This window comes from Chlorella variabilis, assembly GCF_000147415.1.
Source record: "Chlorella variabilis unplaced genomic scaffold CHLNCscaffold_2, whole genome shotgun sequence".
Lineage (NCBI taxonomy): Eukaryota > Viridiplantae > Chlorophyta > Trebouxiophyceae > Chlorellales > Chlorellaceae > Chlorella > Chlorella variabilis.
In genome coordinates, this window is record NW_005435086.1 from 326198 (window position 1) to 347199 (window position 21002).

The window sequence follows — 21002 nt, forward strand, 5'->3', positions numbered from 1 at the left end:
TGCCTGGACGCGCGTGCCGCCGCTGCGGGTCACCGCGGGGGTGCCCTTCAACCTAGAGATGTTCAACACAATGATGGCAGTGGTTGCACTCCAGCCGCTTGCCACTACCCTTCAGAAGCGTGCATGTACCTCCCTGGTGCGCACATTTACAGGCCTGCGCTTCCTGGACGAGACGGCGGTGGAGCGGCGGTGGAGGTGGAGCGCCTGCAGAAGGGGACCTCCGACAGGGACGCCGCCGTTGCGGCGCTCACCAACCAGCTGGCGCAGGAGCGCGAGAAGCTTGAGGCGCTCGGGCTGCCCGCAGACGCGCCCAGCGACAAGGACGCTGAGCGGGGTCCGTGTGCGGCCTTGGAAGCCGTCGGGGCTACCTGCCGCACGTAATTACGGCTGCAGACTCACGAGGGCCCGGCTCCAGCACCCGAAACGGGGTGGACATACTGCCTGCTCTACGCCATCGCCTCTCCCAGACCCCCACACTGCTGCTGCAGAACCATCAGAGTGGGTAAATCGATGCTGCACCGGCCTGCGGTGTGTGTGGGGGGGAGAAAACGCGAAAAGAAAGCGGCCCACTTGCATTTGTCGCCCAGGGTTTCGTGTGTCTGCGGGGAAGTGTAGCGCTCGTTGGATACGTTGATCAACAGCAGGTGCCCCCTTGCAGGCCGCCACAGGCTGTTGAAAGCTGCTTATGTCCGCCCCGATCGCCGCAACTCGTTGGTCGGCCTCTTCCCTGGTGCACAGGCCCTCCCAGGCCACCAGGCCCCGATCTAGGGCTTCCCCCCGCTCCAGCCGTCCCGTCGTTGCGGGTGCAGGGCGGCACCGCCGCATGAGCGGCAGCGGCGGCGTCACGCCCGCGTCCCGGCGCCACGACGCTGCCGAGCTCCTGCCCCTCTTCTCCCAGCCCACATCCGGCAGCGCCAGCCCCTCGGGCATGGGAACCTTGAAGCACCGCGCAGGCGGCAGCTTGGGCGATATCCTGGTGCCCAGCGCAGCGGGCGACGATGCCAGCAAGGCGCCGGGAGCGGGCGCCGCCGTGACGCCCTCCCCGCTGGCGCCGGCCGTCGTGCTGTGCGTGGCGGTGGCCAGCATGGGCGCCTTCTGCTTCGGCTACCACCTGGGCGTGGTCAACGGCCCGCTGGAAGTGATGTCGCAGCAGCTGGGCTTTGGAGGGGACGCTTTCCTGCAAGGCCTGGTGAGTGGAAGCGGCTTCCACAACCCCGACCCGCCCGCCCGCCTGCACGCCCACATCGTGCCGCCACACAGCCGCTTTCCTGCCTTCAGCCTGTCCGGGCCCTGCTCGCTGCCCTCCCTTCCCACCTGAGATGTCCTGCCTTCCCACCTCCTCCCGCTGTCTGCCCGCAGGTCGTGAGCACCTGCCTGCTGGGTGCAGCGGTGGGCAGCCTGCTGGGCTCGGGGCTGGCCGACTCGCTGGGCCGGCGCAAGGCGTTCCTGCTGGACGCGGTGCCGCTGCTGGTGGGGCCGCTGCTGAGCGCCACCGCCACCGGATTGACCGCCATGCTGGCGGGCCGGGTCATCACCGGCGTCGGCATCGGCCTCTCCTCGGCCCTCGTGCCGCTCTACGTCTCAGAGGTGCCCTCACCGCCCTTCCCTTCTCTCGCCGCCCTGCGCTGCCGTCGCCTGTTTCGCATCGCTGCCCTGTGCCGCATGCTGCCTTTCCGTTTGTGCAGAGGCAGCGCACAAAGTACGCAGCCCCCTGCCTGCCCGCTGTTCTCACCCGCCCGTGAGCTGCCGCCCCGCCTGCTCACCTATCTCACCTGTGCCTGCTTACCTGCCTGGCCGCCGGCCGGTGTGCCCGCCTGCAGATCTCCCCCACCGCGCTGCGCGGCACCCTGGGCTCTATCAATCAGCTCATGATCTGCATCGGCATCCTGGCAGCCCTGCTGGTCAACGTGGCCCTCTCGGCAGCCCAGTGGCGCACCATGTTTGCAATGTCCGCGGCCCCGGCCGCGCTGCTGGCCCTGGGTGAGCGATGCGGGCGCCAGCAGGGGCGGCGGTTAAGCTGCTGCCGCGGCGCAGCCGTGGCGGCACGGCGTGGATGCAGTCCTCGCGCGACGCATCTGCCGCCACGCAAGCCTCCACTGCAACCCCTTTTCCCCACCGTGATGCTGTGAGCGTCGCAGGCATGCTGGTGTGCCCCGAGTCTCCCGCCTGGCTGGTGCTCAAGGGGCTGCGCCGGGAGGCGACGGCGGTGGCGGAGAAGCTGTGGGGCGCCGAGGCGCTCATCCAGCTTGGCTCGGGTGAGTGCATGCATCATTCCCTAGGCAGGCATGCTCCTGCAGCCTGCTGGGGCCTGCAGGGGACTGGCGGCACCGCCCGGGGACGCGCTGAACGTCTCCCTGCGGCGGCGCCTGCCTAGGCCCTTGCTTGGCTGTGTGCAGCCGGGCCCGCACCTGGCACAGCCATCACGCCGCTCTTGCTGACCAAGTATGAGCTATGCCACGCTGCCCTTCCCTTGCCCGCCGGGCGGTGCAGCCAAGGGCGAGGGCGAGGGCGGCGGCGGCGAGGCGTCCTGGGGCGAGGTGCTGACCAGCCGGGCCACCATCGTCGGCATGCTGCTCTTCCTCTTCCAGCAGTTCTCGGGCATCAACGCCATCGTCTACTTCTCCTCCTCGGGTGCGGCAGCAGTGTGTGTGGGTTCACAGAGTGCAGTGGCTGTGGCTGTGCTGCATGTGCATGTGTGTGGCTGTCTGCATGTGCATGTGCATGTGCTTGGCTGTGGCTGCGCTGCATGTGCTTGGCTGTGCTGCATGTGCTTGGCTGTGCTGCATGTGCATGTGTGTGGCTGTGCTGCGCGTGTGTGATGATGGCGAGGGTTGGCTGGCAAGGCTTGGGCAATGTCCTACGGGGCCGTGTGGCACCGCGTGCAAGTTTTTTGCGTGCGCTCCTCCGTCTCGACACTGCCTCGATCGTGGTGCCTCCAACGCAGTGTTTGAGAAGGCAGGCATCCAGTCTGGCGCCCTGGCCAGCGCGGCGGTGGGCGCCACCAATGTGCTGGGCACTGTGGTGGCGGCGGGGCTCATGGACAAGGCCGGCAGGAAGTGAGTGCGGGTGTGGGAACCTTCCAGCGTGGTGCGGGCAGGCAGGCTGCAGGGCTGGCAGGCTTCATGCTGCGTGTGCGCCGAGCGGTTTGGGCAGCTGGGGGGCATGCTGTTGTGTCCTGACGGGGCCCGCTGCCTGCCTGCCCCGGCTGGCCCGCCTTGCCCGTCCGCAGGCAGCTGATGGGGCTGAGCTTTGCGGGCATGGGGCTCAGCATGCTCGTCATGGCGGCGGGGCTGGCGCTTCCTTTCCTCAGCGGTGAGAAGAAAGAATCAGGGGCGAGGGCAAGGGCTGGCATCATGTGCCTTGCTATCACTCGATCATCTGACAGCCTCTGCATGGCCCGTTGCACACTCCCCGGTCCTGCTGCTGCTGCACAGCTGCTCCTCTGCACGCGCCGGGATTGGCCGCGCGCCGCCGACCCCGCTGCTCCGCCGTGTGCCCATTGGCGCATGTGCTGGTGCTGGTGCTGCAGGCCTGACAGGCCCCATGGCCCTGGTGGGCACGCTGGCCTACATCCTTTCCTTTGCTATGGGAGCGGGGCCCGTGCCCGGCCTGCTGGTGCCTGAGATCACGGCGGCGCGAATCCGCGGTGGGTGCCTGCCCGCCTTCTCACCGGGAGAGCCCGCCCTATGCTGCCCTTTGCCGTCGAGAGGGCTGCGTTGATGGGGCTTTGGTGCGAGGGCAAGGGCTCGTCCATCTGCCCCCGACTCCTCCTCGCCGCTGCCTCTGCTGTTCGAGACCCCGCCCTCCGTGCCGCACCCTGCCGGTTTTCCTGCAGGCCGCGCCGTCTCCCTGGCCATGGTCTCCCACTGGGTCTGCAACTTTGCCATCGGCCAGCTCTTCCTGTCCGCCGTCTCCGCGTTTGGCGTGCCGGCAGTGTACCTCTTCTTCGCCGCCGTCTGCTTCGCATGCGTGGCGTTTGTGTCCAAGGCGGTGGTGGAGACCAAGGGGCGCAGCCTGGAGGAGATCGAGCTGGCCATGACCATCGTCTGAGAGGAGCGCCAGGTCGCACCACAGCCGGCCGGCGGCGGCCGGCGCCGGCAGCACAACGTCGAGGCGGGCGCCGGCTGCTGCCTTTGCATTGCGATCCCTGCCCAATTCTGCACTGCCACCCTGCCGTTTTTGTTTGTCTTCTCCCGCGCTGGGTCCGCCCGGCGCCCCCCAAAGGCACGACGCACCCGCTTGTTTCTGTGAGCCAGGCAATTGTGTGCCGGCGACGTGTTGTCACTTCCAGTGCATGCCAGCCCAAGCCTTTCTGTTCATCGAGTGTGAGATCAGAGTGCCAGCAATGCAATGGGGGATGCCACTCACGTGGCTGCCGCCGCAACTTGGCTCAGCAGGCATGCCGCCACCGCTGCCGCTACAGCACCGGGATGCCGCGGTCCTCGGGCTGGCTGTGCTTGTAGAATTCCCGCATGGATAGCGGCGCCAGCTGCTGCTCGGCCGCCAGGGCTATGTATTGGCTATACTGCTCCTGCATAACGGTGGGCGAAGGCAGGGACGCGCCAGGCGCAGCGCGGCGGCAGGTGGGTAGGTGGTATGATACGGCAGGTGGTGACAGCTGCTGTACCGCCGCCATTGGTGTGCTCTCTGTCCGGTTTCTCCACGCTGCGTGCTTGCCTGCACCCGGGGGTAGTGCTTCACGATCTCCTCGCTGCAGGGCGTGCCCTGGCCCAGGTGCTGCGTGATGGCGGCAGCCAGGTCTGCCGCTGCTGGCTGCAGCGCGGTGGCGGGCCCTGGGCTCGGCGCCCGGGAGGCCCCTGGCGTTGTCTGCCGTGACATGTCTTCCGTTTCCACAAGCTGCTCGCTCTCTAGCTCCATGAAGTAATCCCTCTCCTCTTTGGTCAGCAGCGATTTGAGCTGCTGCTGCTGCTGCTGCTGCCGCGCGGCAAACGGCGGCACATACGGCCGTGGCGGCGAGAAGCCCGGCTGCGTCGGCGCGATTGACACCAGTTGCGTGGCGCTAGCGCAGACGTCCTGCAGCAATCGATGAATGTATGAGACGCGTCTAGGAATGGCGATCGCTCGTCTCTGAAACAAGCAGGCAAACGAGCGAAACTCGCCTGTGCCGAGCTCCTCCTGCGCTTGAAGGTGACCTCGATGTTTCCAGACTTGCGCCGATCCATTGCGATCAGGCAGAGGAACCGAGGAACCGCGGCCGGCCTTTGGGCTGCCCCTTCAAACACCCGACCGCCGCAGCAGGCTCAGCAGGCGGTGCTGGTGATGCGGTGCGGCCTTGCATTGACTGCACTCTACTCAACCAGACAGGGGATCCAAATTACATCAGAAGGCACAGCAAAGAATATCCTGAATTGACTTGTCCAGAAAGGCAGGAAAACTGGGGCCTGTTGATACACAACTGTTGATACACAACGGGAAGGTATACGCGGCTCCGTCACAAACCAAAAAGCACTGGGCCTGAAATTTCAAGGGCATCAGCACATGCCCCAGCGGTCGCCGCCATCGTCAGCGCCTGCTCGGTACTGCATGGGGCTGTACCGCTCATGTGTACTGTACCGCCTGCTGCGGCTGCGGCTTCGGCGGTGGTGCCGGCCCCGCCCGTCCAGCCTGGTGAGGCTCCTGCCTGCAGACCGCTCCTGCCGCCCGCGGCGCCTGCTGCGGCTGCGGCGGCGGCGCCGCAGCTGGCTGCGGCTGCTGCTCCTGCTGCGCGATCGCTGCCGCTGCTGACGCTGTCCCGCGTCGCCAGACGGGCTCCTGCTGGCGCTGCGTCCACGGTCCGGGGCTGGGGCCGGGCTGATCTGCAGCTGCTGTGGGCAGTCCAGGTGCGTGCCCGAGGCAGGGAGCAGAGGCGGCGGGGAGGGGTTCCTGCTGCTGCTGCCGCCGCTGCCGCCATCCACCTGCCCCTGGCAGCGGCTTCGCGGCACTTCGGCGTCTGCCAGCTGCGGGCGCCCCTGTCCCCGCCCCTGGCACACCACCTGCGCCGCCTCGATGCGCCTGCTGCACTCAGGCTGCTGCTGCGGCTGCTGTGCTGCACCAGAGGCCGCCACGATCACTGCTGCCGCTGCTGCAGGGCGGCCCTTGTCCCAACGAGAGGGCCGCCCGGCATCCTGCTGCTGCTGCTGCTGCTGCTGCTGCTGCTGCTGCTGCTGCTGCCGCCACACGGGCTGCCGGTGCGGCACCAGGCGCGGCACGTGCCCGCCGTGCCCCGCCGCCACGCCTCGCACAGGCCACCGCGCCTGCTGCCGCGGCTGGGCCTGCTGCGCCGCCTGCTGCGCGGCCGGCTCGTACCGCCGGTACTGCACCATGCGATCGTACGCGCTGCGGGCATAGGGCGCCGTGGCGAAGCAGCGGAGCTCGTGCCAGAAGTGGGCGCTGTGCTCATACAGAAACGGGCGCAGAGCCTCCTCGGGGCTGCTGCTCAGCGCGCCGCCGCCTCCGCCGCCCTCTCTGCCGCTGCCGCCGCCTCCGCCGCCGCCGCCGCCGCCCGCTGCAGCAACCATTTCTGCCGCGCGACGGCTGGCCCTCAGCGCCGCCTGGCGAGCCGCCACGGCGCCGCCACCGGGGTGTGCGGTGCCGGCCACACCGGGGGAGCTGCCGCTGCTGCTGCTGCCGCTGCTGTAGGGCTCGACTCCGTACGCCACCACCAGCCCCAGCACAAAGCCACGCAGGATGGTCACATCTTCGCTGCCGGTCAGCGCCCGCAGTTCCCGATCAATCCACTCTGCAGGGCAAGGGGCCGGCGGGGCTGGCCTGGGTGGCCGGCAGGCACACCTAGGCGGCTCGGGAGGCCGCTGCCTCTAGAACGAGACGAGGCACACACCAGCCGGCGATCGCATCCCAGGCAGACCAAGTCGGGAACAACAAAAACGCAAAAGGCAGCTGCTCTCTGCCTGCGCTCGCGCTTGCCTGTGAGGCGCCGCTCGCGGGCGCCGCCGCTGCCGAGTGAGATGCGGGAGGCATCAGTCCCCAGCGGCTCCGCCCACAGATCCTGCGCAGGCGGAGCAGGCACGCGGCGTCGGCGCGCCGCGCCACGCAGCGGCCAGCACAGCGGCGAGCAGCACGCAGCAGCCCCAGCACAGCGCGCCGCGGAGCAGGCGGCGAGCGGCAGGGCCAGCAGCGCCGCTGGATCCCGGTACAAGCAGGCCAGGGGCGGGGCAGGCGTGCCTCCCACACTCCCCAGGCCGCGACCCCTCACCTGATCGTACACCTGGCGCCGCCAGAGCAGCACATAATCCTCCTCGGTGACCGGCTGCGCGCCGGGTTCACCGCCCTGCAGGGCGTCCCAGCCTGCCGGCCCGCCGCCGCTGCCCTCAGGCCGGTAGGCGCCTGCCTGCAGGCGCTGCTGCAGGCGCCAGAAGTATGGGCGCGGCGCCAGCGCAGCGCCCGCCTGCTGCTGCTGCTGCTGCTGCTGGTGTGAATCCGCGGCGCCGCCGGCCCGCTGCCGCGCGCTGGCGCCGCCGGCGCTGCCGTCGCCACCGCCGCCGTAGCCGCCGCGTGCGGAGCCGGGCTGCGGCTGCACCAGGCGGCGCCCCTGCTGCTGCTGCTGTTCATACGGATCGACCAGGTCTGCCCCCCCCAGCAGGTCTTGCAGGCGCTGCAACAGGGGGCCGCCGTAAGGTGCCGCCGCGTCGTCGCTGCCAACGCTGCGCAGCTTGGGGGAGGGGGGTACGTCGCGCTCCTTGTGGGCTCCGCTGGGCAGAATGTCATAAAACACTGCGCAGGAGGAGGGAGGGTGGGCAGGTGGGTCGCCAGCAGTGGCAGGTGGGGGCGGGCGGTGTTGGGTGCGCGCGCCGCCGTCTGCGCGGCTGCTCCACGCCGCAGCGCCCGCGCACCTGAGCCCACGCGGGCCTTGCACAGCGGGCAGAGCCGCTTGCGGTCGAGCCAGAGGGAGATGCACGGGTGGCAGAAGACGTGCATGCAGGGCGCCACCACCGCCTTGTCTGCCAGCTCCACGATATCGGTCAGGCCTGCAGGCGGGCAAGCAGGCAGGCAGGAAAGCACACGTGGGCCAGAGGCAGGCGCTCACCAGGCGCGCGCGGGAGAATGAGGAAGCAGGGGCCCGGGGTGGCGCAAACAGAGTTGGGCGGCAGCGGCGGCTGGCGGCGCTCACAGATGGGGCAGGTGGGCGGCGGCTCGCAGTCCTCCACGTCACTGCCCTCGCCCTCGTCGCCGTGCTGCAGCTTGAAGCCAGTGTACGCCGGCGGGCTGGCAGCGCCGCCCGCCGCTGCTGAAACCGCTGCCGCCGAAGGCGCGGCCTGCTGCCGCTGCTTCTGCGGCTTGCTTGCTGCTGGTGCTGCTCCCGCTGCCGCATCTGGTGCTGCGTCGGTCGAGCCCTGGCGCCGCTTGTGGCCCGCGACAGGCTCCTTTGCTGGAGGCTTCTCCCTACTGGCTCGCTGGCGGCTGCCAGCAACGGCAGCAGGCATCTCAGCTTCATCTGCTGCCCCCCTGTGGCCCTTCTGCGCCGGGATGGCGGCCCAGACTCCAGACGAGGGGAGCCATACCTGCTGCACCCTCTCCCTGTCGCTGGACATTGCCAACGAGACAGCAGCACGATCCTGTTTGGAGAATTCGCCATCGACGTTCCGGCGTTTTTGTCTCGGGAGTTGGCCACCTGGACGGCGGTACGGCCTCCGACGTTTGGCGGTGTAGAGTGAACAAAGCAAAATCCGCTTGCACTCTGGAGTTGCTGTGCCAGCATATCTGCCTCTCTGAAGTCTTCGTAGGCCTGCCCGGAACGCGTGCCCACCACCACCTTGCTGCCACTGCCTGTGAGGCTCAGCAGCGGCAATGGTGGGGCATGTCTCTCTAGAAGGGACCTACAGGGACTTACCTTGGTGCTGGTCCCCATTACGGGTAGCAATCTGATTTCAGAGTTGTGCAAGAGGGCTGCAGCACATCGCCTGCACGCACGGTACTTTGCGCCTGCGCCCCTTGCCGCCAGCCAGGCGGGTGCACATGGCATATGCTCAATGGCGCGTTTCTCCCTCTTGATCAATCAGCCAATGCAACACCGTCCATTGAATTGCACTTGGCAGGCATAAAAACACAAAGCCTCTTCCACCAGCGCAGCCAGGATGGGCGCAGCCGATCCTATCAGCAAAATCGATGAAAGTCAACCGCTGTTGCAACAGGTAGGGCGGGGCAGGCGTGGGCCGCGGCGTGTTTCAAGCCCCAGTTCCACTCCTGCGGTCGCTCACCAGCCGGGGAGAACTGGCCCACCTTATACTGCCTCTCTCTCGCCTCTTGTTGCCCCGCGTTGCTGCCGCGCCGCCCCGCTGCTGGCCACCGACGCTGCCGCAGCGTCCAACCGCTGCTGCCCGTGCAGCTGGCGCGCCTGAGCCCCGCAGAGTACCAGGCCTGGCTGCTGCGTACATCCCGCGGCAAGGCCCGCTTCTTCGCCAGCGACGGCTTGGAGGCAGTCACCAAAGTCAAGTGGTACGGTTTGATCCCGCACACAGGCTGCTGCTTGTTGTTCTCGTAGTGACGTTGGTGGCAGGGCCGACAGGTGCATCGCCCTGCTGCCTGCGTGCCGCCTGCAGGTGGGTGGTGCCGCTGCTGTGGCTGCCGCTGGCAGCGGCGCTAGCTGTGCGGGCTGCTGCCACCCTGCCGCTGCACACACTGGCGGCGCTAGCGGCTGCGGGCGTCGTTTTGTGGCAGCTCATCGAGTACTCTATGCACCGCTGGGTCTTCCATGCCGCTCCCGGCGGCCCAAACACCATCGTCGCCCACTTCCTCATGCACGGGTGGGTCCTCATGCACGGGAGCCTCAGCAGCCCCAACTTTGCTGCTGCGAGGATCAGGAGCTGTGCTGCTGCTGTGCTTGCCTGCCTCGCCCGAGCTCCATCTTTGCTCCAATTCCTGTCTGCAGGAATCATCACAAGTACCCTTCCGACATCGAGCGGCTCGTGTTCCCGCCGCTGCCCGCCTGCCTGCCTGCCTCCGCCATCTACGGCACGCTACAAGCCTGCCTGCCGCAGGTATGGATCGACGCCTGCTGGTGATTGGCGCCTGTTGTGTGGGTCTCCATGGCAGCTCGTTTGACGTTCGTTCATGCCTGCGGTGCAGGCTTCCGCGGGAGCAATATTTGCAGGCGTGCTGGTCGGCTACGTAGCATACGACTGCATGCACTACCTGATGCACAGGTGAGCCAGTGCTGGGCAGGAGGTTTGCTCGCGCAGTGCCGCCTTGAGAGCCGCTCCCCCGCTTGACTTGGCAATTTTCTGGCGCACATGGCATGCAGTGGCCAGCTCAAGGGCAGGTTGAGGACACGGCACATGCACCACCATTACGCCGATGACACCACAGCGTATGGCATCAGCTCCCCGCTGTTTGACGTCATCTTTGGCACGCAGCGATAGCAGGCAGGCCGCTGCTGCGGCACACACCCAATCGTGCATCGCAAGCCCCGCTAGACGGTGTGAAATTGCATCCTGTAACACTGGTGTTTAACACGCGGCATAATTGCGGCATAATTGCAACAAGCAAGCGTTGAGTGGGGGCGGGCAGCCAGTTTGTCTTGCGCCTGCGCCCAACCTGCGCACGGCCAGCGGGGCGGGGCGGGGCGGGAGGATGTGCGCTGGGCCTGAGCCTATGCTTGCTACTCCTCAACGGCGCCATCATTTGCACTTACACCGCCGCTAGGGGCGCTATGCTGCATACGCCGACATGGAGTTGCCCACTGACCAGATCGCGGGCTGTCGGACGTTGAACAGGGCGCATCAGCTTTTGTAGAGTGCAGGCGGCCGTTCCGGGGCTCTGCAGAGCCACCCGGTGCCACGGTCACTCATGGCGCCCAAACGCCGAGCCCCGGAGCCCAGTGGCCCTGTCACGCCCAAGAAGCCGGGAGTGCAGATCGCCTATGAGCGGTCGCCGCAGGCTCCAAGGCAAGCGGCGGTGCCCCCCCCCGCGGGCGGCCGCGCAGCCGCCGCTGCCGCTCGGGCTCACGTCGGAACAGCACGAGGAGCGCTCCGCCCAGTTTAACCCTCAGTTGTTCACCCTTGCATCTCTCTAACTAATCTTGCAGGCCTGCCGCGGCGCCGCGCTCGATACACCTGCGCCGCCAGCGCCCGCGCCCGGCGGCGCCGCCGCCTGGCGAAGGCCTCATCTTCATGGCTCTGGACGTTGTGGAGGAGGCGCAGGTGGGCTGCGGCTGGCTCTTTGGAGGGCAGGGAACAGCTGATGGTGGTGCCACCTTTAGGTTCACCTTTGCCTCTTGCCTGGCTGAGGGTCTAGGGCACGGTGCTGTGCGCACGACTCCCCCTGGCCGCCTCGCCCTGCTGCAGGGCCGGTTCCACGTGTGGGGCACGACCCCCGGCGGCGCCAGCGTGCTGCTGCGCCTGCCCAACTTCCAGCCGTACTTCTACGTCGCCGCGCCCAAGGCGCAGGCGGAGGGGGCCGACCAAGATGTGGAGTGGGACCAGCATCAGCTGCAGCGGCTGCAGGCGAGGCGCCGGGCTCTGCCGCCGTATGCCGCCGAACGCCGCCAAATGCCAAATGTCGAATGCCGAATGCTACTGAATGCGATGCCAGCAGGCTCGCCGCCGATGCTTCTCGATGCCTCTCGGACATGCTGCCCCTTGGCCAGCAAGCCAGACGGCAGCGATGCTCGTGCCAGGAGCGCTGCGAGCATCGTGCCGTTGACTGACAGTGTTGGCCTTGGCGGGCTGCTCGCTGCAGGGCATGCTCAACCGCATCCTGCCGAACGACTGCCGCCTGGCCGGCATCGATGCGGTGCTGCGCACTCCCATCCTGTTCTACAGGTCAGCCGTCAGTAGGCCTGTGCCTGCCTCCTGGGTGCATCCAGAGGGCGGCAGCAAGGCCCTGTGCGGGGGCACGGGGTGTGCACCACCCACCGGCAGCAACCAGCGTGGTCGCTGGTCGCCGCATGCTGCCCCCACACCGATCCACGTCTCTCACGCTCCCTGCTGCTGCCCTATCCTCCTGTCCTTGCGTGGCCGTCGCTTGGGGGTGCAGGCCAGACCGCCCAGAGGGCGAGCCTTACCTGAAGCTCACCCTGGGAACAGGTGCCAGCGTGAAGCGCGCCTCGGCGGCGGTGCAGAAGGCCATGGTGGCAGGCCACCTGCGCCAGGAGGTGGGTGCGCTGCCGCCTGCGGTACCAGCCGCGGTACCAGCCGTGGTACCGGCTCCCCCCTGGCCCGGCTGGATCGGCTCGGATGGTGCATTGCCTGCTTGCTCCGGCAGCTTGCAGGGATGGCAGCTGCGCCTTTGAGGGCAGCGCCGCAGTGGAACGCCGGGGGCAAGCGCCCTACCACCAAACACACGCCGCCGCCGCCGCTGCCGCCGCCACCCCACCCGCATGCGTCACCGCTGCCACCCCTGCAGGGCCTTGTGTGGCGGGACATGACGCTGTATGAGGCGGAGGTGGCGCCGCTGCAGCGCCTCCTGGTGGACGTGCCCGTCAGCGGCGGCGCCTGGCTGTACGTGCCGCCGCCAGCGGACGCGCAGCCCGGCGGCGCTACCGGCGGCAGCCTGCATGCTGCCGGGGCGGCGGCGACGCAGCAGCGCGGCGGCAGCGCCGCGGGCTGGCGTGGAGTGGAGGGTGGGGAGCGCGTCAGCAGCTGCGACATCGAGGTGGTGGCACCCTGGCAGGCAGTGTGCTGCCTGACGCCTGATGCCACTCAGCTGGCAGACCCCGCCTGGAGCCCCTTCCCCGGCGGCGGCAGCGGCGGCGGCGGTCCAGCGGGCCCAGCGGAGCAGCCGGAGGAGGTGCAGGCGGCGGCGGCGGCGGCCAAGCGCGGAGACATCGCCGGGCTGCGCATGATGCTGCTCGATGTGCTGTCGGCCACTGCTGATGGCTCAGACAGGTGTGCCTGGCACCCTTTGGCGCTGCCTGTGCCTGGTTTGGCGCTGGGGGGGAGCGCTGCTGTTGTGCTGACGAGGCGTTGTGACACTGTAGTGGGCGCCTTGGCAGCGCTGCTCCTTGTCACAGCACAGCACCAGGTGACTGCGGTGCTCATGGCGCCTGCCTGCCTGCCTGCCTGCTGCTGCCTGGCCCCGCAGGGTGGCGGTGGCCTCCCAGGGCGACCCGGTGGTAGCAATCACCTGCACTTTCTTCCACTTTGCCGCGCGGGGGCATGCCGAGGGCCCCACAGCGCCTGCCCAGGGGGAGCAGCCGGCGCAGGAGGGCGGGGTAGCGACAGGAGACGCTAGCGTGGCGGCGTTTGGAGATGGCGGCGGCAGCGGGGAGGGCGACGATGAGGAGGAGGCGGCGGTGGTGGCCTCTCTGGCGGCGGTAGCGGGAGCCCCCACAGGCGTCGGCAGCCGCCGACCGCCGGCGGTCACCCCGCCGGCGGCCCCAGCCGCAGCAGCGGAGCAGCCAGAGACGCTGGTGTTCCTGCTGCACCCCGCGGCGGCGGCGCAGCGCCAAGAGGCTGCTGAGCGGAGCGTGGGCTCCCCGCACGGCGACGGCGCCGCGCGGGTGCTGCTGTTTGGCTCGGAGGAAGCGCTGCTGGTCAGCTGGGCGCAGTGCGTGCGGCAGGCAGACCCGGATGTGCTGGCGCTATTTGAGGCTAGCCACTCCCGCTGCTGCTGCTGCCATGGCTGCTCCTGCTGCTGCTCCCATTGGTGCTGCTGCTGCCGCGACTGCTCCTGGTGCTGCTCCCACCTGGTGCTGCTGTCACCCGTACACACACACACGCAGCACACACACGCATACACTCCCTGGCCGCAGGTGAATGACACGCTGGCGGTGCTGAAGGACCGGTTTGCGGCGCTGCGCCTGGAGGGCGGCAACCTGCAGGCGGGTGGAGCCCCTGCCTGCACTGTACTTCACTGTACTGCACTGTACTGCACAATACTGCACCGTAGTGCACTGTGCTATCCCATCGTGTGCTGCCTGCACGCTGAGTCGGCAGCATGCGCCGCCAGAGGCGCCCTCGCCAGCCTGCTGGCAGCCCTTGCCCGCACCTGGGCCTGGTCTGCCGGCCAGCTGAGGGCCCTGCCAAGCCCACCCTGCCAGCCCCACCTGCTGCCCACCCTCCCGGCCCGGCCGTGCAGCTGTCGCGGCTGCTGCCGCGCGCCGCCAAGCCGCTGGCGATCCGCAAGATCACCATGTACAGCGCGCAGTGGGTGAGGAGCCAGAGCCGCATGAACAGCAACAGCAACCAGGAGACGTTCAGGTGGGCCGAGGGGCGGGGCGGCAGGGTGACGAAGATGAGAAGGGAGTGCTGTGCCGGCAAAGGCACATGAAGGTCGTCGCAGCCGTCCACAGCCTCCGGCCCGCGCACCGGCTTGTTTTGTTCTGCTGGCTGCACCAACAGGGGGTCACCCCTGCGCCTAAGACGCTCCTCACCGACACAGCGGCGTTGTTCCCTCCTCCATCATCTTTGCAGGGCGGACATCGACGGCCGCATGGTGGTGGATGTGCTGCGCCAGGCGCTCACCTCCCAGACCCTCACCTCCTTCTCCCTCGTCGACTGCGTGCAGAGCCTGCTGGGGCAGACGATTGAGGTGCGGGGGCCTGGGGGGCTGCCGTTGGGTGCCGCACGTGCTGGCTCTTGACACTACTGGCGTGTCCTGCGTCCGCTTCGTCTAATACTACTCGTTCTTTTGCTCCGACTAAGAGTGCACCCTCCCATCCTCCCGTCACCTGCCGCCCCGCAGGTGCTGAGCCCCGCCCGCCTGGCGGGGCTGGCCGGCCTGGCGGGCCCGCCGCCCCACCCGCTGCACCACGGGCGCCTGGCTCCCGCGGCTGCCGCCGCGGCGGATGCGGCGCGGGTGGCTCGCTACGCCCTGCGCCGCTGCGACGCGGTGGGCAGCCTGCTGCACCGCCTGGCCACGCTGCAAGAGATGGTGGAGTTGGCGAGGGCCACAGGGCTCACTCTGCAGCAGGTGGGTGCCAAAGGCAGAGGGCTGGGGCTGCGGGGAGACGGGGAGGCACCGCCGCGCCGGGCCCAGCCACGCGCGCAGCATGCCGCTCCCTGCTCCCGCCGCGGGCCCACGGCCATGCATGCGCTGCCCGTGCGTGGGGTGTGGTCGGCTGCAGGCGGTTTACAATGCACAGATGGTCCGCACAAACAGCCTGCTGCTGCGGACGGCGCGGCGGCAGCGTTTCCTCGTGCCCGGGCGGCAGGAGTCGCAGAGCCTGCAGGAGCACACCTTCATCATGCACCCCGTGGACGCGGGTGCGCTGCGCTGAGGCTGCTGCCCCTGATTCCGCTGCCTCCCCTGCCGCCGCCGCCGCACCTCCCCGCCATGCCTGCCGCTGCCAGGTGTCATACCAGGCACAGATAGTGCGGTCCTGGAGCCTGGTACTGCGCACCGCCGCACGCCACCGGCCCGGCCTGGTGGTGGGCGGGCGGGAGAACCCGATGGCGCTGTCGGAGAGCCCCTTCCTGCTGCACCCTGTCGAGCACGGTGGCCCCTGCGCTGAATCGGCATCGCATGCCTGCCGCCGCCCGCTGCTGCATCGTCGCTGGCTGCTGCAAGCTGCGGATGCCTGCTGCGGGACAACACAGATTTTATCTGGCTGCCCTCCAGCAGCTCTGCAGCCCTCACCCGGCTTCCGCTCACCCCAGCTGCGCCCCCGCCCTGGCCGTGGCTGTGTCGTACCGCTTGTACCGCAGGCACGGTGGGGCTGTACCGCCAGCCGGTCGCCATCCTGGACTTTGCCTCGCTCTACCCCTCCATCTACCGAGCGCACAACCTGTGCTACTCAACCCTGGTCCACAAGGACGATGTGGGTCGCCTGCCGCCCGAGGAGCTTACCATCACACCCACAGGCAGGCTGGCGAGGCGGTGGGGAGCCGCTATTTGTTCGGGTCAGCGGGACACGGGCGTGCAGGAGGGTGGCAGCAGCTCCTCTGTCTCTGGGCGTGGAGGCGGAGGCGGATTCAAAGCCTTCAAAAGAATGTCACAATGTAGCGGCACAGCGACAGCCTTCTGGCGGTTGTGTCCACATGCACACAGCCCCGGTGGCCCTTACTGGTACCACCGCTTCCTGCACCACCTGCTGCTGCAGGCGCGGCCTTCGTCAAGCCCTCTGTGCGCCAGGGCATCCTGCCGGGCATACTGGCAGCGCTCATCGTGGCCCGAGGGTGAGCAAGCGCCAGCTGCAGTCAGCGTGGACCTTGGATCACCTGCCCTGCATGCCGCTGTGCTGGCCTCCTGGCACGGAGCTCCCCGTGGTATCCTGCCAGCCAGCTGGATTCTGGCTGCGTTCTCACCTGCCACTGAAGCCAACCGCTCGGCACCGACCGGGGCAGCTGGCCGCTACCCACCCACACCTGCCGCCCGCCTGCAGCGCCACCCGCGAGCTCCTCAAGGCCGCCTCCGACCCTGCCGCCCGCGCGGTGCTGGACAGCCGCCAGAAGGCCCTCAAAGTGACGGCCAACGCTCTGTACGGCTTCACCGGCGCGGGCGCCTCGCCGCTGCAGTGCATCCAGCTGGCAGACAGCTGCCTGGCTTACGGCGCGCAGAGCTGCAGGTGGGAGGGGTGGCGGACATGCCGGCCTTTGTATCGGCCGCCACCCCTCGCACCTCCTGGACCTCCGGACAGCAGCAGCCGCTGGCACCGGCCCAATGGCTGGCTGCTCATGCGCACGCCTCGTCCTGCTGTCCTCCCTCGCTCTGCAGGCGGGCCAAGGAGGTGCTGGAGGCGGCGGCAGGCGGCGGGGAGCTGGCACCCTACGGCAGCGGCGCGAGGGTCATCTACGGCCACACCGACAGCCTGTTTGTGCTGCTGCCAGAGGTGGGTCGGTGCCGAGGCGCTCCCGAGGGGCAGGCTGCCACTGGCCCTGCTGCGTCTGCTGTGGTCACTGTACCAGGGCGGAACCCGCCTGCAAGGAGCCACCTGGTTGGCGCACGCACTGAAACACCATGCGCCTGCTTGCTGCTGCTGGCTGCCCTCCCCACCCGCGTCCTGCCTCACCATTGCACAAAGTAATTATATAAGTAGGTTAAAGTAAACTCTGCCCGGCCCTGCCCGGCCGCTCGGGCCCCCTCTTGCAGGCGGCAGATGCGAAGCAGGCGATCGCGGCGGGCAGGCTGGCATCCCGTGTGGTCAGCGCCGCCTTCCCAGATCCGATGGACCTCAAGTTTGAGCGGGTGTGCCTCCCCTTCCTGCTGCTGCACGTCAACAGGTGGGTTCGAGGTGGAGCTGTGTTGTGGGGACGTCTGTGTGTGGATGTGGGGAATGTAGGGGTTCCTGGCAAGTGTGCTGTGCAGGTTGTCTCCATCCACTGGTGGTGGGCGGCCTGGCCTCGGGGAGTGTGTAGCCGCAGTGCTGCCAGGCACCTGCCGGTGTCTGACTGAAGCCTCTGCTCTGCTGCACCTGGGCAGGTATGCGGGGCGGGCATTTGAGCGGGACGAGGATGTGGGGCGTGGCGGGGAGCTGATCTGCAAGGGAGTGAAGAGCATGTGGCGGCAGGTAGGGGGAGGGTGGGATCCAGGATTCTGTTTGTAGATGGCGCGGGCAGGGTTTGCAATGGTCGGCAGCTCTGGCTCGCTCTGGGGCGGCACAAGGCAGTGCCGTGCCAAGGTGCGCCCGTGCCGCTTGAATCTCCCAACTGTGCTGCCCACGGGATGCGCTTCTGCCGCGCCCTACCGCTGCAGACCGCCCCCATCCTGCGCACCACGCTGCACGGCGCGCTGGTCCGGATCCTGATGCAGGACGATGTGCGGTGAGTGAGCGCCTGGTGTGCCCAGCGCCCGGCGCCCCTGCCCGCACCTTTCTTCGTGGAACTGCCTGGCTGCCGCAGGCTGCTGCACCCACCTATTTAACAGTGTTTGTATCGATGTATGCCCCAACCTACGAATCGGTCAGAACCGCCCGTCAGCCGGATCGACTGCCTGCCCTGCCTGCCGCAGCGGCGCCCTGGAGTTTGTGTGCGGCCAGGTGCGGCGGCTGCTGAGCGGGCAGGTGGAGCTAAGTGAGCTGGTGATGACGGGCGGGCTGTGGCGGGTGACCGGGCAGCAGGTGGAGAATGCGGCGGCGGCGGCGGGGGAGGGGGGGCCCAGCCCAGAGGACGTCAAGGTGAGAGCGGGCTGAGCTTGGTGTGGTCGCGGCAGCAGTGGTGCTGGTCTGTGTGTGTGTGTGTGTGTGAGAGAGAAGAGCTTTGCGGAAGAACCCGCTTTGCAAGCAGGCCAGCCCATGCACCTCCTCGCTGCTGCTGCCTGGCGTGCCCGCTCGTCTCCCCCCGCCTGCAGGGCCCCCACGCCTCGCTGGCGGTGCGGCTGAGCCAGCGCGACCCGGGCCGCGCCTTTGTGCTGGTGAGCTCATGCGTGTCAAGGCTCCTCGGCTGGTCACCGCCCCCCCAGCCTGCCCAGCAGGCGCCTGAACCTGTGCATTCGTGCATCGGTGCGGTGGGTGCACCCATGCCTGCAGGGCCAGCGGCTGCCGTATGTGCTGCTGGCTGGGGAGCGGCTGCAGGAGGATGCTGCTGAGGACCCACTGACTGCCGCCAAGGCAAGCGCCCTGGGTCTGGGGCTGCTGCTCGAGCACCGGCATCCCGCAGACCTTGTGTGCCTCCAGCGGGCAGCGGGGGGTGGCCCAGCCCTCTCGCACGCTCCGATGCGTTCTCTGCAGCGCCTCCTGACGCCCAGCTGTGGCTGTCGGGGGTGTTTGTGTGCAGGCGGGGCAGGAGGGCGACTATGGGCTGTACTGGCAAAAGAAGCTGCTGACTCCGCTGGTAGAGGTGTTCCAGGCCAGCGTACCGCCCGGCCAGCGGGAGGCTGTACTGCATGAGCTCAAGGGAGGGGAGCATAGCCGCGTGCGGGTGGATGCAGCCCTCAGCCCGCCGCCGCCCGCGCTGGGGCCCGCCAGCCCGCCACCGCGGGCGCGCGGCGGCACCAACGGCAGAGGTGAGGCGCCAGGGCTGCGCGCGGTGCGCCAGGGCTGCTACTAATCCTGCAGCCCTCCGTTGCCTACCTGTTCCTTCCAACAGAAACAGGCCCTCGGAGGTCCAGCGGTGCGGAGGCCGCGCTGGCCGATACCTCACCTCACCCCCCCCGCTTTCCTGCACCCTTTCCTCTGCACCTTGCAGGCCCAGCAGGCGCCCCCCGCCAATCTCAGATGGCCCGATTCTTCCAGCCCATCCCCAAGTGCCTGGGCTGCAAGGCGGGCATGCCCGGGTTCAAAGGCCCACTGGACGACGCGCGGGACTGTGCGACAGCTGCGCCGGGTGAGCTGGCGCTGGCTGAGCTGGCAGCGGCGCCCTGCTGCTCGGCCGCCGACAGCCTCCCCTGAAACATGCTGCCACCGTTCTCCGCGTGCCGGCCCTGCCAAATTCCTCCACCCCTTCCCTGTCGCCCCCACCCCTGCAGCAAGGAGGGCAAGTGGGAGGAGACATACCTAGGGCTGCTGGGAGAGCAGGCCGGGGTGGAGGCCCGCCAGTGCAGCGCGTACGCCACCTGCCGCGGCTGCCACAGCGGCGGCGCCCTCGAGCCCGTGCTGTGCGACAACGGAGAGTGCCCCGTCACGTATAGCCGCCTGGCCTGCAGCAGCCGGCTGCAGCAGCTGGACGCTCAGCTGCGCCGCCTGGACATCTTCTGAGCGGGGCGCTGTTTGTCAAGGGCTTTCTCAAAAGCACATACACTGGCCCAACCAATACACTGTCTGAAAGATAGAATGATGATGATGGGCGCTCGGTACATGCGGCGCTCGTACCCTTTTACTTTGATTTCGGTTCCTTTCGTTTTCTGGAGGTTCTGCTTGCATTGCAATGTTATGTTGCTGCTCTGGGCATGTGCCCACATTGTTTGTGTAATAAAACGTTATGCTTGCTCTGAAATCGAATCACACTGCCACGACGGTTGCACGCCCCTGGCCTAGCCTGGCGGCAGGTGCCCCCTCACTGCTGGTGCGGCTGCGGCTGGCCAGGCTGGTTGAACCAGCGCATGGCGGCATCCAGGTAGCGGCGCAGGCTAGGCACAGCGGCCAGCAGCGGCTGGACGCGGGCGTTGATGACGGACCAGGTCTGCAGGCGGCAGCGGAGGGGTAAGGTGGCGGACAGGATCAGCAGCAGGCAGGGAGCACGTCATGCTGGGAACGCTGAGAGGGCAATCGCAGGCAGGGCCCAGGCGGCAGCCTTGGACAGACGGGCGGCACCCGTTGACAGGCGGCCGGGCACGCGGGCGACGCAAGGCGTCGGCTGGCGGGGTGGCTCACCCGCTGGTGGTAGGGGCGAGACTCGGGGGCAAACAGGCGGACCCGCAGGTTGGACCAGTAGACTGCAGGCCAGGCAGGGACAGAACAATACAACACAAACGTGAATGTGGTGTATCGAGAGACTGTGCCGGGCTCTTGGACAACCGATGCTCCTACCGCAGGCGCAACTGCAGAGAGCAGACGCCCCGGCAACGGCGCCCCGAGCCCTGCCCCTTCGCGGGCCCCCCAGGGCGACCCTGCCCTGCCCGCCGCCCTCCCTCACCATAGGCCAGCATGGCGCCCTGCAGGCCGCGCTGCGGCACCGCCAGCAGCAGCTGGAAGGCCATGGCGACCTCGGCGGTGGCCACCAGCTGGCTCACGCGCGCCTGCAGGGTGCGCGGGGTGAGGGCGCGAGCAAGGGTGAGTGAGCAAGTGCATGGATGGCAGCAGCTCAAGCCCTTGGCCCGCTCTGTTGTGAGGCTGGAGTGAGCAGCAAACAGCATCGCCGACCTCCTCCCTGCTGGCACCGCCGCCGCCCGCCGCCGCCCGCCGCCGCCGCACCCTGTTTCCCTCCAGCAGCGCCTGCGCGCGGCCGCCGTAGCGGTGCCACAGCGGGTGGCCGCCGAAGCGCGCGCCCAGCGCCGCCAGCAGCGGGTATGCGGCCTGCGCCGCCAGCGGCACGATGCCCATCCACAGCTGGGGCACTTGCAGCATGATGGTGGACACCAGGATGTGCCAGAGCTCGGTGGAGGCGGCCGCCTGGCGGCTCCACAGCGTGAAGGCGGCGGGGAAGGGGCGCAGCGTGGGCAGGCCGTAGCGCAGGTAGATCTGCAGGGGTGGTGGTGGGGTGTGTGGTGTGTGGGAGGGGGGAGAAAGACAG

General features: G+C 68.5%; 4 protein-coding genes across 4 annotated transcripts; 3 read left to right on the top strand and 1 right to left on the bottom strand.

The window, feature by feature from the left end:
- Positions 1 to 1084: 1084 nt before the first annotated feature.
- CHLNCDRAFT_55965 (hypothetical protein) lies at positions 1085 to 4050 on the top strand (the record flags this gene model as incomplete). The annotated part of the gene is made up of 9 exons (XM_005851031.1): positions 1085 to 1189; positions 1360 to 1587; positions 1821 to 1980; positions 2139 to 2255; positions 2491 to 2631; positions 2945 to 3056; positions 3230 to 3312; positions 3530 to 3646; positions 3836 to 4050. The coding sequence occupies 9 exons, from the start codon at positions 1085 to 1087 to the stop codon at positions 4048 to 4050; spliced, it is 1278 nt and encodes a 425-aa protein (XP_005851093.1).
- A 1442-nt stretch (positions 4051 to 5492) lies between these two features.
- Positions 5493 to 8549, bottom strand: CHLNCDRAFT_137622 (hypothetical protein; the record flags this gene model as incomplete). The annotated part of the gene is made up of 5 exons (XM_005851324.1): positions 5493 to 6737; positions 6866 to 7006; positions 7214 to 7731; positions 7851 to 7985; positions 8129 to 8549. The coding sequence occupies 5 exons, from the start codon at positions 8547 to 8549 to the stop codon at positions 5493 to 5495; spliced, it is 2460 nt and encodes an 819-aa protein (XP_005851386.1).
- Positions 8550 to 9621: 1072 nt separating this feature from the next.
- On the top strand, positions 9622 to 10164 carry CHLNCDRAFT_18903 (hypothetical protein; the record flags this gene model as incomplete). The annotated part of the gene is made up of 3 exons (XM_005851032.1): positions 9622 to 9761; positions 9887 to 9995; positions 10084 to 10164. Coding segments are annotated over 3 exons (330 nt in total), but the record flags the coding sequence as incomplete, so codon positions are not given.
- A 639-nt stretch (positions 10165 to 10803) lies between these two features.
- CHLNCDRAFT_137624 (hypothetical protein) lies at positions 10804 to 19528 on the top strand (the record flags this gene model as incomplete). The annotated part of the gene is made up of 26 exons (XM_005851033.1): positions 10804 to 10883; positions 11042 to 11156; positions 11301 to 11423; positions 11695 to 11777; positions 11992 to 12109; positions 12361 to 12842; positions 13039 to 13528; positions 13709 to 13801; positions 14035 to 14156; positions 14370 to 14487; positions 14641 to 14868; positions 15023 to 15151; positions 15249 to 15393; positions 15603 to 15719; positions 15998 to 16073; positions 16280 to 16462; positions 16612 to 16726; positions 16987 to 17117; positions 17317 to 17404; positions 17590 to 17657; positions 17845 to 18010; positions 18184 to 18246; positions 18362 to 18496; positions 18609 to 18837; positions 19020 to 19077; positions 19300 to 19528. The coding sequence occupies 26 exons, from the start codon at positions 10804 to 10806 to the stop codon at positions 19526 to 19528; spliced, it is 3984 nt and encodes a 1327-aa protein (XP_005851095.1).
- Positions 19529 to 21002: the final 1474 nt, after the last annotated feature.